Source organism: Sciurus vulgaris (genome assembly GCF_902686455.1).
Source record: "Sciurus vulgaris genome assembly, chromosome: 1".
NCBI lineage: Eukaryota > Metazoa > Chordata > Mammalia > Rodentia > Sciuridae > Sciurus > Sciurus vulgaris.
This window is the reverse complement of record NC_136461.1, coordinates 29235838-29253021: the sequence shown is the minus strand read 5'-3', so window position 1 is coordinate 29253021 and position 17184 is coordinate 29235838. Positions and strand designations below refer to the sequence as shown.

Below are 17184 nucleotides of genomic sequence, written 5' to 3'. Positions count from 1 at the left end.
ATTCCTTCTATACTTTCTACAGATAGTCCCATCTTCTAAATATTCTCTATCTGGCAAGGTTAAATTTCAAGCCCATCTCTACCACTTCAAATTCTCCAGAAATCAAAATATGAATGGAAATCTCTTTTATTTTCATCCTAAGGAAAGATTTAATTTCCCTCTCAGAAGCAGAATAACTCATTCCAAAACTCAAGATTTCTGAATAAATACATGACACTTTTCAGTTTAAAAAAAAAAAAAAAAAAAAGACAATTGATACTATCCCTTTACCACAAATTTTCAAGACCAGACTACGGGTATTGTTACTAACACAGATTGGGCAGTGTACACAGGGAATCTGTTGAATCAGGAAGCAACAACAGTGCAAACCAACAAACCACAATGTCGTAGCCAATAATACATTTCCTTACCTCTAATAATTTATATAATTCCTCAATTCTTCCTTTTTCTCTCTCCTTGGCCAGAATTTCTGTTTCTTTGAAGTGTATATATTGGTTATAAAGTGCCTACAAAATTAATATTTGGTGAATGGATGAAAGTAAACAACAGGCCCACTTCTCACAGCATCTCACCCAGAGCCAGCAGCAACAAGCTCTGAGATTCACACCCTAGAAAGAATTGATAAAAACAATTCAAGACCACGACTTTACCTTTAGTTCAACAGGGTTCTGGGGGAAAGATTTATCTGACATCAGAATCGTATGCTGTTTGATCCAGGGGATGAGCGAGTCCACTCGGCTCTGGTATTCTTGCCACCTGGAGTCCACTTCCTGTTGCCAGAAGGGAAACATCACATACCTGATTAGCAATCCAGAAAAAGTAGCTCAAGCCACCCCAGATGATGTACAATCCTTTTCCTCTAATTGCCTAGGCAGCTGCTCAGTTTAATGCTCACAGTCCCAGTTTCAAAGCTCCTCAAGGACTCTCAGGTGGCATTCAATTCCTGACATCAAAAAAGGCTACAAATCAGCTACTAAAAATATTTAGAAAAGATCCACGATATAACTAACCGAGCCGATGTTAACAGCTGAAAAAACACTGACTTATCTTGAATTACAGCAGGGGACAAGAAGGACATTCTTGGCTGGCATTTAGTACCAAATGATCTATGCTGGATGATGCAAAATTAGCAATAGGTAGGCTCATTCCCAGGGATCGAGAACAATGTGGATTCAAATGGCTCTGTATAAAAGTGCTCTGTATACAATGAGAACTTAACAAACACTGTAATCAATGTAGTCCACCCAAACAAATGAAAGCCAGAGGTACTTCAGGAGAATGTTCTTTTACCGTAGCACTGATCCCTTCTCCACCCTCAGGGACTTTAGGGAAGGCATCATAAATTGAAGACACATAAGTGATTACAGACTTTTCATCTGGAGATGGCACATCCACATCTGAGAGAATGGACAAGAAATTTCTCAGAACAAAGGAACAGTGAATATATGCCAATATATATTGAACATACTCAAGTTCAAAAAACTCTCACCTTCTGCATCCAGCAACCGGGTGACTCCCAGTCTTTCTGCCACTTCAAAAGCCTGTTCCAGATTCTCTCGGTTACTTTGGATTTGTACCCTCTCCATATCTACCAGATCAGGTCTGTAAAAGTTCACCAAGGCACATGAAAGGCCATCATCTACATATCACACATGAGTTCACACAAAGAAAACCTCTTAAAAGTTCCCAGAGCCAGAAATTTCTAACTCAGTGAGTTAGAGAGAAAGCAAGAGGTTTAGAAGGGTATTAATCCCATTTTTAATTACACGCCAGGTACCCAGAGCTCCCTAATTTTAAATTTACACAATAGCAGGTTCACTGCATTCATGGAAAAGGTATCACAAACTAGTACAAACTAAAAATTAGTGCATATTTATGACCACTAGAAGCTTAATAATTTTGATTCATGTCATTAAAATTCCTGTCTTCCTCATTCGGCCTTCAAACCACCTGCTGTTCCTCAACCACTCCAATCCAGTCCTCACTTTAGACCCTATGCACTTGCTCTTTCCTCCAATTGGAACACTCTGACCAGACAGGTCTGCATGACTCATTCCCAATGTCCTGATCAAAGAGACCATCTCTGACCACTTCTACCCAAAGTACCACAGTCGCTGTCACTTCCCTCTACTGTACTTGCCACTGTAGGACAGCATGTACTTGTTTCCGTAATGCCCATTCTCCCACTGCAGGGTAAGTTCCATGAGAGCAAAAATTTTTGCTCTCTTGTTCACTGTTACCTGTGCCCAGTGCCTAGAATAGTAGGAACCCAATAAAGATTCCTTTTTCAAATGAATAAACAAATCAGAGCTGTAATTCTTGTTAAAGAGGGGAGATGGCATTATAACCAATTATAATGAGATGAGACAAAGTTCTTCCAGGAGCACTAAGATTCCACTATACTTACCTATATCGATGAATAAGTGCATTGAACATTTTCCCATCACTCCAGCAGGAAGAAAAGTTGGTGCACTTGATTCCTGTGTAACCAGCTGTCACCTTCTGAGTCCACAAAAGTAGCTTCTCCTTCGCTGACATGTCCCCTGATTCCCCACTAATATAGATGTCAGAGATCTGCCAAACGGTAGGACATGGAATAACTTAATATTAAGATGAAGCCTTTTGGGGCTGGGGAGATAGCTCAGTCAGTAGAGTGCTTGCCTTATAAGCACAAGGCCCTGGGTTCGATCCCCAGCACCCAAAAAAAAAGAAGAAGAAGCCTTTTAATCTTCTCTGCTCATAGAGGAAGAAGGAGACACAAGGTTGGCAGACATCTAGATACAACTCCAACATATATTTACCCTCTTTGATAGTCAAAGCAATGCAAATTAAAACCATGAGAAGTTATTTTTTTACCTATTAAACTAGGAGAGGTTTAATTGTAATGACATTAATCAGGATTGGTGAAAATGTCTACAATTGGATATTCTTACATACACACTGCCTCTAGTGAGAGTACAAGTTGCATAACTCCTGTGGATGTCAGCTTTGAATCGAGAGTTTTAAAGGATACATACAATTTGTTAGAAAATCCTCAGTGATATGTACAAAAAATTTATACAAGAATGTTCACCGAAACATTAAGAAACAAGCATGATACAGAAAAATGTTAGAAAGAGCTTAAACTCTAATGAGGGATCACTGGTTACATATTATATCACATAAACAGAAAAGAATTCTTTGTAGCGCTTAAAAAGGTATATTTTAAGAAAATTTAATGACATAGGAAAATGGTCACTGAATTTTATAAAAAGAAAAATACAATAAAATAATAGTTAATCCTGATTTCATATAAAAGGTATGGAAAACATATTTAAGTATATAGTCATATATATGCATACGTATGCATACACGTATGTGATACAGATACATACATGTATTTGAGTATAAATCCTAGGGAGACATAAAACAAATTAGTAACCATAGCTATCTTTTAGCAGTAGCATTACAGGTGATTTTTATATATCATGTATATATTTGTAATAAGAAAAAAAGCTATTTGAAGAAATCTCCAAAATATAGCACAAGACCTACTTCAGAGAGACCAGAAAAATGTTCATGCCTCTGATTCTAGAAAGACCTGAGTTTGAATCCTAGCTGATTCAAATGCAAGCTCAGTTACCACATCTGTAAAGTGGAAATAATACTACCTGTTCAAGGGTGCTGTAATAATCAAATACATTACATATGAAAGCATCTAGTCCAAACTCAGGGTTATTATACCCAACAAATAGAGTCACCTTCTCTCTTTCATGTATGGGTGATGGACATCCTTCAATTCTTACTTATTTCACTCCAACAGCACTGACAGTCTATGTCATCATTTAACTGTTATTTTGCACTGCTAGTTATTATTTCACATGTATAATCTTGTCTCTCCAAAACTATAGATTTCCTGAGGGGTTGGTACCACATCTTAACCACAGAGTTATCTGAAACCAAACAGTAGTCCCTATGAGGGATGTCTCCTCACGACTGGATGTGTTCAAGTAGCAGACAGGATACTGTGCAAGAAACAGTCCCAACTCTGAGACTCTGATCATGGTCCTTCTGAATTATTGCCCTTCACTTAGTGTTGTACTGATCATATGGGGAACTTAATATGTTTTAATTAACAATCATTTGCTTTATAAACAGAATAGAAAATATAAGCAAATAAAAGTGTCTGGGCACAAAACCTACTTTGAATCTACAGTGAGTTTAATTTTTTGACAGCAAACAGAATTCAAAGCAGTGTGTAAAGTCAAACAAGTTTAGACTAATGTTTAAAATAGTGTCACCCCTGGAGTGAGACTATGAATAATAATTTTATTTCCTTTCTATTTTTCTTTTGACTTCAAATAATGAGTACACTTTACTTTTATATTAAAAACTACAAAATAATCTTGATTAACAAGAAAAAGCACAAGTCTTTCAATCAGATATGCTCCTGGAAGGAAGCATTTAAGAGGAACATGACCTCAAGAAAATCATTTAAGCCTCCTGTACTCTTTTCCCCGCATATTTATTACAGGATAACTTTCTCATAGGGTTCTTAAAAAAGATAGTGTAGGTATTGCCTGTACAACACGTATTTCTTCCCCTCATAATTAAACAACATAACCATCAACTTTAGGTCACCATGGTTAGGCAGGGAAGGGACGAGCATATCAACATCTTGTCTCTTAACTGTCTCTGTCAGTACCACAGAGGAGCAGAACCTCTGTGGTCAGAAAAATGGGACAATCAACAATAAGACACCTCCAAGTGCTCAATCCTAAATTTACAAGCTCAACTCATAATAAATGAGACTATATATCAGCAAAAGATATAAGAAATCTTCAACTTACAATGGTTCTACTTATTTTTCAACTACAATGGTGTAAAAAAGCATATTCACACAACTATTTCATTTTTCATTCTCAGTATAGTATTAAGCATTTTATTGCAAAAGAGACTTAGCATTATGTTAGATGATTTTGCCCAACTGTAGGCTAATGTAAGTGTTCTGAACAGTTTAAGGTAAGGCTAAGCTGTGATGTTTGGTAGGTTTATATGAATTAAATGCATTTTCAACTTAAAATGTTTCCGATTTATGATTGTTTTATCACGATGTAACCTCATCATAAGTCAAGGAATACCTGTATTTTAAAAACAGGTAAACAGTGGCTGGGTGTAGTGGCACATGTTTGTAATCACAGCAACTCAGGAGGCTGAGGCAGGATTGCAAGGCCCTAAGCAATTTAGTGGCCCTAGGCAACTTAGCGAGACCCTGTCTCTAAATAAAATATAAAAAGAGCTGGGGATGTGACTCAGTCGTTAAGCACCCCCGAGTTCAATTCCCAGTACAGGGAGGAGGGGACCAGGAAAAACAGACCAGAAACTTTAAAACAATATTTATTGAGGATAAAAGAAAACTGCAGACTAATAAATGTTGCTAAAGATGTCTGAAGACAGATGGTAAGAACAGTAGAGTATAGGGAATGTGCATGGCATCTAGAAAATGAAACCAGGAAGTATGGCCTCAACTGGGAAGATGAAATGGTGCCCTAATAAGCAGATTCAAGGGCAGAGGGTTCTCATGCCCTCGAGAGGGATGTTCCTACAGTAGAAATCATGCTATCACACTCTGATGATGCCAGCTATTAAGATCATCCTGCAAATCAGTCCTCTACCTATCACCTCTCTGTTCTGACTCCAGGTTCACCTGACAATCTTCAAATTACTATTTGTTTCCCACATAGATACCCTAAAGCAATAAAGTGTACTGAGTAGTTAATACAAATACTCAGGATTGGCAGTTAAAACTCATTTTGTAAATTAATTAATGCACATCAATGTCTCGCAAGTGTGATCAGCATGAATTAATTCCATAAAATTCAATCAACTCTAAGAACATTATGGGGGGAAAAAAGTCATGCTAAGGACCCAATAATGCTCATGGTGCCCAAGCCATCATCCTTTGAGCCCAGTATAAACAGTACTTCCTACTTCCAATTCTATTACCGTTCCCCCTAACATTTCTAGCTGCCTATTTTAATGGCTAAAAGCCATCCATGCTAGCTGTTTCATGAACATATTAAGAAGGCAAAACATTGTTGGGAACAGGAAATAGATTTGGTGAAGTAAAAATGGATAGAATTTAAATAAGAAAAATGAGATCTGAATATTTGGGCTCTTTACCAAAAACAAAAGTACAGTTAGTTAACTGATATTGTATTTCTGGTATAACCACAGCTATCCTCTCTGATGACATCTCCTACCTGTCAATTACAGTGTTTTTGTTTATTGCACTGAAACTACTTCTATGAATAGTTTTACTTCAGATTTTCAACACAGCTGTAATGAGACAGGGAAATATTTAGCTCTCTCAAGGAAAAGAAAGATACTCTAGAGATCCAAGATGGCAGACTAGAGGGAGGCTGTGTTCCTTGTTGCTTCGTAACTCCAGTTTCAGGCAGAGGATATCTGTTTCTTGGTGAGGCAGTTTTTGCTGCTTATTGATCCCCTGCTGTTTACCCCATTTGTCTACTGTGATCACCTGCAGTCTGCCAGCATATTGACGCCTTTTTTGAGTGCAGACTGCTCACTGGCAGGCGCCTATCATCCGCCATTTACCTGCCTCTTGCCTGTCCATCACCTGCCTTACACCTATCCATCACCCACCACCCGAGGTTCACCTCCCGATCATCCGAGGACAGTCAGCAAACTGATCGCCAACCGCCAGTGGAGCGCCAGTTGCCTGCTCTTGCCTGGAAGTTCACTGTGACAGTACCTGCAGATTTGATTACACGTGGCTGCCGCCATTTTGAGACAACATCCAAGCCCTGTAGGACCCCTGGCCGGACTGACTGAGCCCCGTCTCCAGGATCCCTCAGCCCGACCAATCACTCCCTGCTTCTGGGGACCTCACATCGACTGAGTGCTCCCTGCCACCAGGACCCCCAGACCAACTGACTGCGCCCTATCACTGGGACCCCAGACCGACTGATTGCACCCAGCCTCCAGGATCCCGCAACCACACCAAACACACCTGACCTCCAGGACCCCTACCTGACCAACCACACCCCGCCTCCATGACCTCCAGCTGACCACGTCCACACCCTGAGCTGCAGCTCCCCATTTGCCAACACATTTGGAAGCCAGAGCGGCCATCCTGGAAGCCGTAGCTCCAATCTTAAGGTGGGGCAAATCCCATCCTGAGACGCCTGCTGGAGACTTGAAGCTCATTGTCAGGGACCTCTCATACTTCAGGCTACTGAAGACGGGGAGGTTTGAATACTATATGACTGTTATAGTGTAGATTTTCTTTTTTCTCCATATTGAACAATTTTAAGTTTTTATTTCTTTACTTTTCTTGCTCTCTTTTCCTTTTGTATACCTGTTCCCTCAGAGTCTCTTTCTCCCTTTTTGCATGCCAACATCCAATTTCTTTTGATTATACTCTCACCCTTTCTATTATCTAGAACTTCTGTATATTCTTTTCTTATCCCATTAACAGCTACATCCTACATCCCTTTGCATCCTCTCTGTTCTCTCCATTAGAAACTGCAGACCTTATTGCAAATGTTTGTTTTACTGAAGATAATATTTGAACTCATTCTATTTATTATGACAATATTGTAAATGTCCTCATAGGGGTTATTTGGTCTAGGATTGCATAGTGTCTGAATTGGGCACTACTAATATTGATCTCCCCTTAAAGAAAAGGTTTTGGAAACCTATAGGGCCATTGTAAGCCTATAGGAGGAAATCTGCAATACCCCAGATCTGCACTGCTAGAGGGGAAGATACATGAACAACATGAAAAAACAAGGCAAGAAAATATCCAAACAAATCTAGATTCCATATTAATAGAATCCAATGACAGTATGTTAGAAGAAATGTCAGAAAAGGACTTCAGATTATACATGATTAAGATGATTTGTGAAGCAAAGGATGAGATAAGAGAGCAAATGCTCTCTTATATGATAATACCAATAAGCAGTTGAAAGAGCAACTGCAGGAAGCAAAAGATCATTTCAACAAAGAGATAGAGATTCTCAAAAAAAACCAAATGGAAATCCTTGAAATGAAGGAAACAATAAACCAAATAAAAAACTCAATGGAAAGCATCACCAAAAGACTAGACCACTTGGAAGACAGAACCTCAGACAATGAAGACAAAATATTTATCTTGAAAATAAAGTTGCCCAAACAGAGAAGATGGTAAGAAATCACGAACAGAATCTCCAAGAACTATGGGACATCATGAAAAGATCAAATTTAAGAATTATTGGGATTGAGGAAGGCACAGAGATAAAAACCAAAGGAATGAACAACCTAGTCAATGAAATAATATCAGAAAATTTCCCAAACCTGAAGAATGAAATGGAAAATCAAATACAAGAAGCTTACAAAACACCAAATGCACAAAATCACAACAGGTCCACATCAAGGCACATTATAATGAAAACGCCTAACATTCAAAATAAAGATAGGATTTTGAAGGCCGTGAGAGAAAAGCATCAGATTACATATTGGGGGAAACCAATATGGATAGCAGCAGACTTCTCAACCCAGACTCTAAAAGCTAGAAGAGCCCAGAACGACATATTTCAAGCTCTGAAAGCACATGGTTGCCAACCAAGAATCCTATACCCAGCAAAACTAACCTTCAGATTTGAAGATGAAATAAAATCCTTCCATGATAAACATAAGTTAAAAGAATTTACAAATAGAAAGCCTGCACTACAGAATGTTCTCAACAAAATATTCCATGAGGAGGAAATGAAAAACAACAATGGAGGTCAGCAAAGGGAGGAACTACCTTACAGAAAAACCCACTCAAAGGAGAAACCAAGCCAACTTAAAAACCAAAAATAAGCCCAAATGACTGGGAATACAAATCATATCTCAATAATAACCCTGAACATTAATGGCCTAAACTCATCAATCAAAAGACATAGACTGGCAGAATGGATTAAAAAGAAAGACGCAACAATATGCTGCCTGCAAGAGACTCATCTCATAGAAAAAGACATCCACAGACTAAAGGTGAAAGGATGGGAAAAAAATCTACCACGCACATGGACCCAGTAAAAAAGCGGGGATTTCCATCCTTATATCAGATAAAGTGGACTTCAAGCCAAAGTTAGTCAGAAGAGATAAAGAAGGGCATTTCATACTGCTTAAGGGAACCATAAATCAGGAAGACATAATGATAGTAAATATATATGCCCCAAACAATGGTGCATCCCTGTACATCAAACAAATCCTTCTCAATTTAAGGAATCAAATAGACCACAACACAATAATTCTGGTGACTTTAAGACACCACTGTCACCACTAGATAGATCTTCCAATCAAAAACCAACCAAAGAAACCATAGAACTCAATAACACAATAACCTAGACTTAATAGACATATATAGAATATCCCATCCATCAACGAGCAAATTCACTTTCTTCTCAGCAGCACATGGAACCTTCTTGAAAACAGATCATATGTTATGCCACAAAGCAGCCCTTAGGAAATGCAAAAAACAAATAGAGATACTGCCTTATGTTCCATCAGATCATAATGGACTGCGAGTAGAACTCAATGACAAAATAAAAAACAGAAATTACTCCAACACCTGGAGACTAAATAATATGCTATTAAATGAAACATGGATAACAGAAAACATCAGGGAGGAGATAAAAAAAATTCTTAGAGGTCAATGAGAACGATGATACAACATATCAAAATCTCTGGGATACTATGAAAGTGGTACTAAGAGGAAAATTCATTGAATGCAGCTCACTTAAGAAAAGAATGAAAAGTCAACAACTAAATGGCCTAATATTACAGCTCAAAGCTCTAGAAAAAGAAGGACAGAATAACAGCAAAAGTAGTAGAAGACAGGAAATAATTAAAATCACAGCTGAAATCAATGAAATTGAAACAAAAGGAACAATTTAAAAAATTGACAAAACAAAAATTGGTTCTTTGAAAAAGTAAACAAAATAGACAAACCCTTAGCCACACTAACAAAGAGGAGAGAGAAAACTCAAATTACTAAAATTCGTGATGAAAAAGGAAATATCACAACAGACACCACTGAGATACAGAACATAATGAGAAGCTACTTCGAAAATCTGTATTCCAACAAAATAGAAACTACCGAAGACATTGACAAATTTCTAGAGACACATGCTCCTCCCAAACTGAACCAGGAGGACATACACAATTTAAACAGATCAATATCAAGCAATGAAATAGAAGCCATTAAAAACCTACCATCCAAGAAAAGCCCAGGACCAATTGGATTCTCAGCCAAGTTCTACAAGACCTTCAAAGAAGAACTCATTCCAATACTTCTCAAAGTATTCCAGGAAATAGAAAAGGAGGGTACCCTACCAAACTCATTCTATGAAGCTAATATCACCCTCATATCCAAATCAGGCAAAGACACATCAAGGAAAGAAAATTTTAGACCAATATCCTTGATGAATATAGATGCAAAGATCCTTAATAAAATATTGGCAAACCGTATCCAAAAACATATTAAGAAAATTGTGCACCACGATCAAGTGGGGTTCATCCCTGGAATGCAAGGATGGTTTTAACATCTGTAAATCAATAAACATAATCCATCATGTCAATAGACTTAAGGATAAGAATCATATGGTTATTTCAATTGACACAGAAAAAGCATTCGACAAAATACAACACCCCTTCATGCTCAAAACACTAGAAAAAATAGGGATAGTAGGAACATACCTGAACATTGTAAAGGCTATTTATGCTAAGCCCGTGGCCAACATCATTCTTAATGGAGAAAAACTGAAAGCATTCCCTTTAAAAATGGGAACAAGACAGGGACGTCCTCTTTCACCACTTCTATTCAACATTGTCCTCGAAACTCTAGCCAGAGCAATTAGACAGACTAAAGAAATTAAAGGGATATGAATAGGAAAAGAGGAACTCAAGCTGTCACTATTTGCTGATGACATGATTCTATATTTAGAGGATCCAAAAAACTCCTCCAGAAAACTTCTAGACCTCATCAATGAATTCAGCAAAATAGCAGGCTATAAAATCAGCACTCACAAATCTAAAGCATTTTTATACATAAGCGATGAAACATCTGAAAAGGAATTGAGGAAAACAACTCCATTTACAATGGCTTCAAAAAAAATAAAATACTTGGGAATCAATCTAACCAAAGAGGTAAAAGATCTCTACAATGAAAACTACAAAACATTGAAGAAAGAAATTGAGAAAGACCTTAGAAGATGGAAAGAGCTCCCATGTTCTTGGATAGGAAGAATTAATATTGTCAAAATGGCCATACTACCAAAAGTGCTATCCAGATTTAATGCAATTCCAATTAAAATCCCAATGATGTACCTTACAGAAATACAGCAAGCAATCATGAAATTCATCTGGAAGAATAAGAAACACAGAATAGCTAAAGCAATCCTTAGCAGGAAGAGTGAAACAGGGGGTATCGCAATACCAGAATTTCAACTATACTACAAAGCAATAGTAACAAAAATGGCATGGTATTGGCACCAAAACAGACAGGCAGATCAATGGTACAGAATAGAGGACACGGACACAAACCCAAATAAATACAATTTTCTCATACTAGACAAAGGTGCCAAAAATATGCAATGGAGAAAAGATAGCCTCTTCAACAAATGGTATTGGGAAAACTGGAAATCCATATGCAGCAGAATGAAACTAAACCCCTATCTCTCGCCCTGCACAAAAATCAAGTCAAAATGGATCAAAGGACCTTGGAATCAGACCAGAGACCCTGCAGATTATAGAAGAAAAAGTAGGTCCAAACCTTCAACATGTCGGCTTAGGATCAGACTTCCTTAACAGGACTCCCATAGCACAAGAAATAAAAGCAAGAATCAATAACTGGGATAGATTCAAACTAAATAGCTTTCTCTCAGCAAAGGACACCATCAGCAATGTGAAGAGAGAACCTAGAGAGTGGGAGAAAATCTTTGCCACCCATACTTCAGATAAAGCACTAATTTCCAGGATATATAAAGAACTCAAAAAACTCTATACCAAGAATACAAATAATCCAATCAACAAATGGGCTAAGGAAATGAACAAACACTTCACAGAAGATGATCTACAAGCAATCAACAGATATATGAAAAAATGTTCAACATCTCTAGAAATAAGAGAAATGCAAATCAAAACTACCTCACTCCATCTCACCCCAATTAGAATGGCGATTATCAAGAATACTAGCAACAATAGGTGTTGGCAAGGATGTGGGGAAAAAGGTACACTCATACATTGCTGGTGGGGCTGCAAATTAGTGCAGCCACTCTGGAAAGCAGTGTGGAGATTCCTCAGAAAGCTTGGAATGGAACCACCATTTGACCCAGCTATCCCACTCCTCGGCCTTATACCCAAAGGACTTAAAATCAGCATATTACAGAGATACAGCCACATCAATGCTCATAGCTACTCAATTCACAATAGCCAGACTGTGGAACCAACCTAGATGCCCTTCAATTGATGAATGGATAAAGAAACTGTGGTATATGTACAATGTAACATTACTCAGCTATAAAGAATAATAAAATTATGGCATTTGCAGGCAAATGGATGAAATTGGAGAATATCATGCTAAGTGAGATAAACCAAACTCAAAAAACCAAAGGACGAATGATCTCGCTGATAAGCGGATGATGACACATAATGGGGGGTGGGAGGGGGGCAAGAATGGAGAAAGAAGGGACTGTACAGAGGGAAAAGAGGGGTGAGAGGGGTGGGGGGGAAGGAAAAAAATAACAGAAAGAATCAAACACCATTACCCGGTGTAGATGTATGATTACACAAATGGTATATGCCTTTACTTCATGTACAAACAGAAACAACATGTATTCCATTTGTTTACAATAAAAATAAATAAAAAAAAAGAAAGATACTCTATTTGGATTAGAATTTTTCCTAGATTGTAAACTGGATGCAAAAAATGAGATTATCATCACAACCATCTCGGTAATTAAATTTGGCTTTTGTCCATCTTTTCTTGTAATAACTTACATGTGATACGTGCACACAGTGCTGAGCTTTGAGTTGTACAGAAGCATTTACTTTAATCTCCCAAATGCACAAATTCAGCTTCAGTTTCAGTGAGTTAGTAGGAAGCCATTTGGGAAGAAGACAGCCTCAATACCATGCCAGAAACTATAAGCATTCACCTGAATTTCCTTTCATCCCACACTTCCCAAGACCTGGTTAATGTCTTCTTTGAAGCATTCCTAAAAACTTAATGTTTCCTAAAAATTGAATAAGGATTTACTGAACAATGTCTTAACCCTACTGATAGGCAGCATGGAGGAAAAAATGTCACACACTGTTCATTCTTTTTTTTTTTTTTTTTATTCATTGTACACAAATGGGGTACAACTTTCATTTATCTGGTTGTACCTGAAGTTATTCTGTCATTTTTCAAGCAATTACTAGGTTTTAGGAACTGTGTTTAAGCTGGGGTTTTTGTTTTGTTTGTTTTGGGGTGGTACTGAGGATTGAACCCAGTATATTATTTCATTCAATACTTCAAATATGAAGGTGATCATTCCAAGGACAATAACTAAAACTTTATTGCATTTTTGGTCTTTCTTTTTTTTTAACAGATTATGTTGGTTGATTTCCACAAAAACTGATACTGATTGAACTAGCATATGGTGGTACACATACATTCATCTTTTTTCCATGATCTGACTATAACCTCACTGGGAATCCAACAAAAAGACTATGAGAAGTCAAACACAATGAAAATCTGTTTTGGGGAGGCTAATGTCTGGAAGAAAAAGCTCTCCTTATATTTCTTTATATGTGACCGGTCACGTGAAAGATTATATGTAATTTAATGCAATTTGAGCAATAATAATAGTAATATCCAATAGAGAATCTCAGTAGAATGGAAAATTACTGTAGGTTTGAGTAATCAAAAAGATTTCTTAAACAAGTATGATTTAAACTCATATCACACACCCCAGTGATAGAGAGCTTACCCAGCATGTGTGAGGCTCTGGGTTCTACTCCTAATACTGACAAAAAATAAAAAATAAATAAACTCATCATTAAAAGATATTATAGAACACACAAAAAGAAAAGGGAAAAGAATTCCAGGTAGAAAGGAGATATAAAGAAAGACTAGATGTTCAGAGAAGTTTGAAAAAAGAAAAGTAGATGGTTAAAGCTCCAAAGTTCAAGTTGGGAACAGACAGGAGAAAAGATTAGATATATTATGGAGGAGTTGTAATACCAGACAGAGGATTTGAATTTTGTAAGTCTATGTAAGTCTCAGAAGATGACAGTAGATGTTCAGAGCATCTTGATTCTCATATCCTGACATTTCTAGCTGACCTCATCCCACTACAGAAAAGGTATCAGACCTTGAAAATCCATTGAAGAAGTGGTGAGGGCACAGTGCAGTGGAGCTCATTACAAATGCCCAGCTAAAGAGAATGAATGGCTCTATATTTGTGGGGAGTAGTTTATGACCAATATGAGAGTAAGGTGAAGTTCAGGGGATGTTCCTTTCATTATTCAAATTCAGTCTTGGAGGTCTCGCAAGGAAATCAAACTACAATGGAAAGCCTATGTCAGGATATGGGTATTTTTCAATTCTACTAAATATTGGCAAACTTATCCTTACCATATTTTCAGACTTTTAATTTTTTTCACCAGTCTCATGGGTATAAAATAGTATCTGATTGTTGTTTGGACGTTTAGATCCCTGAATTTCCTTTTTTTGTGAATTGCTTATTCCTTGGCTTTCCACTATTTTCTACAAGGGTATCTATCTTTTTCTTGTTTATTTGTAGAGATTCTTTAAATAATATTAATGAGTAGTATTTATTGTGCTTGTATTAATTCATGTAATTCTCACAATAACCTTATAAAGTATAAACAACTCTTATCCTCAGTTTACAAATGAGGAACCTGTGGCACAGAGAAGTAACTTGCCCAAGGCACCCTGTTAGTCAGTGGCAGAGTTGGGACTCAAATCCACCCAATCTGTCTCTATACCCTTGGCCATTTTATCTATATAACACTTCACGCATTCTGGATATTAACCTTTTCTCCGTATATGTGTTATATAATAATTCTATCATTATTATTATATTTGTTTACATATAATTTATTTTAGCTTCCCACTTGTAATATATAAAAAAGTGGCAGACCATAGAATAAGCCCCAAGAACACATCCCACAGTTTCAACCACTCTCAACTCAGCTATCTTGCTTCATCCACACTCCACCCACTTCACCATGGCCTATTATTATAAAGCAAATCCACACATATTATTTCTTCTGTAAACATTTCAGTAGCTAGCTCTAAAAGATACAGCACTCTTTTTAACATAACCACAATAATATTATTACACCTAAATGTAATGATTCTTTAGTAATATTTTTGATTAAGTAAAATTTTTTGAAAAAGAAACAAATTCTTTCTTTTAAAATTTTTTTTTTTTTTAAGTTGTAGATGGTCAGAATCCATTTGTTTGTTTATTTTTATGTGGTACTGAGGATTGAACCCAATACCTCACATGTGCTAGGCAAGGACTCTTCCATTGAGCTACAACCCCAGCCCCCAAAATCCTTTCTTGAACAAAGCTCTAACAGTAACCTTAATTTCTACAGTCCTCCAATAATACTACATGGTTAGTTTTCCTTTCTTCTTATAATACGAAGTGAGTATTAGTAGGAAAAAAGAAAACTTTCCCTATAATTACAGAGGAGAAATGGGACTATTCATCTAAGTTATGTAGCAAGGACACTGGTATAGAGTTAAATTCTTCATTCAATGGAATCCACCAACAATGTGGCAAGAGATTGGTGCTAAGAGCCAAGATGAGGAGGAGGAAGGGATTTTCAACAAATTTCTTGTTCAGATGAGCCAGGTATTATGCATATTGATGGCAGCTGGGGATAGGAATCCTGAAAGAAGAAATGGGCAAGAGAAGGCCTTTGTTTGGCATCAAAGTATAACGGCTATTAGCCTTTCCCACCTTGCTCCAAATCCTAGTCTACTTATCATTCTGAAAGCCATTTCTGTCAGCTGCCCTCTGTCATCTTGCTCTGCATTAACCATTTCCTGATAAGGGATGTATCAACTGTACCAGATGAATAGGAAAGAAGACCAAATTTATCTTCTATTATTCAAACCTCACATTTGGCAAGAATTAGAATCAGCTACCATTTCTCAATATCCTGAAGAACTCTAAAACCCACCAAGCAACTTATGTCTAGCCATAATCTGGTCCCACTCCCATCAACATGCCCTAGACGATTAATCGACAGGAGAGAGAACATGGCTAAAGGTAGGGGAAGGTCCATCACCACTCTGCAACTTGAATTATTTTCTGAGGAGGGTCACTACTCTGACATATTAAAAACAAAACAAGCACCTAAAAAGATTTAACATTTTAATTGCATGCATACTTCTGTTTAGAAAGGAGTTGCTCTTCTCATATCTGTCCTATGTTCCCACTTCTCCAGACTAGCCTTGAGTCTCAACTTACATGCACAGGAGCCTGCAGTGTCAGAACACACTGCCCTCTGTCCCTCTGAATGCTGCTGTCTTCAAGGCCTATTAGTAGCCTGCTAGTGAGGAGAGTGATTCCCTGAAGATACAGTTCTTCCTATTATAAGGGTTAGGGTCCATTGGCTGTAAGAACTTTCACTCTGAAGGAATTTCACACTTATCCTGAAAAGTTACTTCTTATGTCATATAGAATGGTCTCTTCATGGTCCCTATATCACATGATAAACACAGAGACTCAGAAACATGCCAGGTATCTGCACTGAGATTCAATTACTTAGTTTTTTTCATCCTTGGCTGTATCTCCATAGTCTGGCTGTGTTTGCACTGAAAAGGTAGAAGAGATGGATGCAGAGGTTAGCTGCCCAGAAAATGCCCTATACCAACTTGACACACACTAAACCATATCACACCACTGTTGATCCTGTCAAACTACAGATCATGGTTCAAAGGATTTTCCCACCAATCTTTAAAGACTCCTCAGGCAGTCATGCAGAAATTTTCATCCCAGCATGGAGACCCAGCTCATAAAAAAGTGCCATTGCTACTTATGGTCTATTATCTATGAGATCCTAATATTTTCCACTCCAAATTTTCTGAAAATCTCACTCAATTATGAGCATGTATCCTATATTATTATGATGACT

General features: G+C 37.4%; 1 protein-coding gene across 12 annotated transcripts in view; it reads right to left on the bottom strand.

Annotated features, from left to right (window-relative positions):
* MACF1 (microtubule actin crosslinking factor 1) overlaps positions 1-17184 on the bottom strand; it is a 342663-nt gene that overhangs the window by 180058 nt on the left and 145421 nt on the right. For all 12 annotated transcript variants that reach the window (XM_079112948.1, XM_079112960.1, XM_079112953.1 and 9 more), the window contains 5 exons: positions 2408-2574; positions 1490-1602; positions 1291-1397; positions 651-770; positions 411-506 (listed from right to left, as the gene is read on the bottom strand). In XM_079112948.1, the coding sequence (XP_078969074.1) occupies positions 411-506; positions 651-770; positions 1291-1397; positions 1490-1602; positions 2408-2574 (603 nt within the window). The remainder of the gene's footprint in view (positions 1-410; positions 507-650; positions 771-1290; positions 1398-1489; positions 1603-2407; positions 2575-17184) is intronic.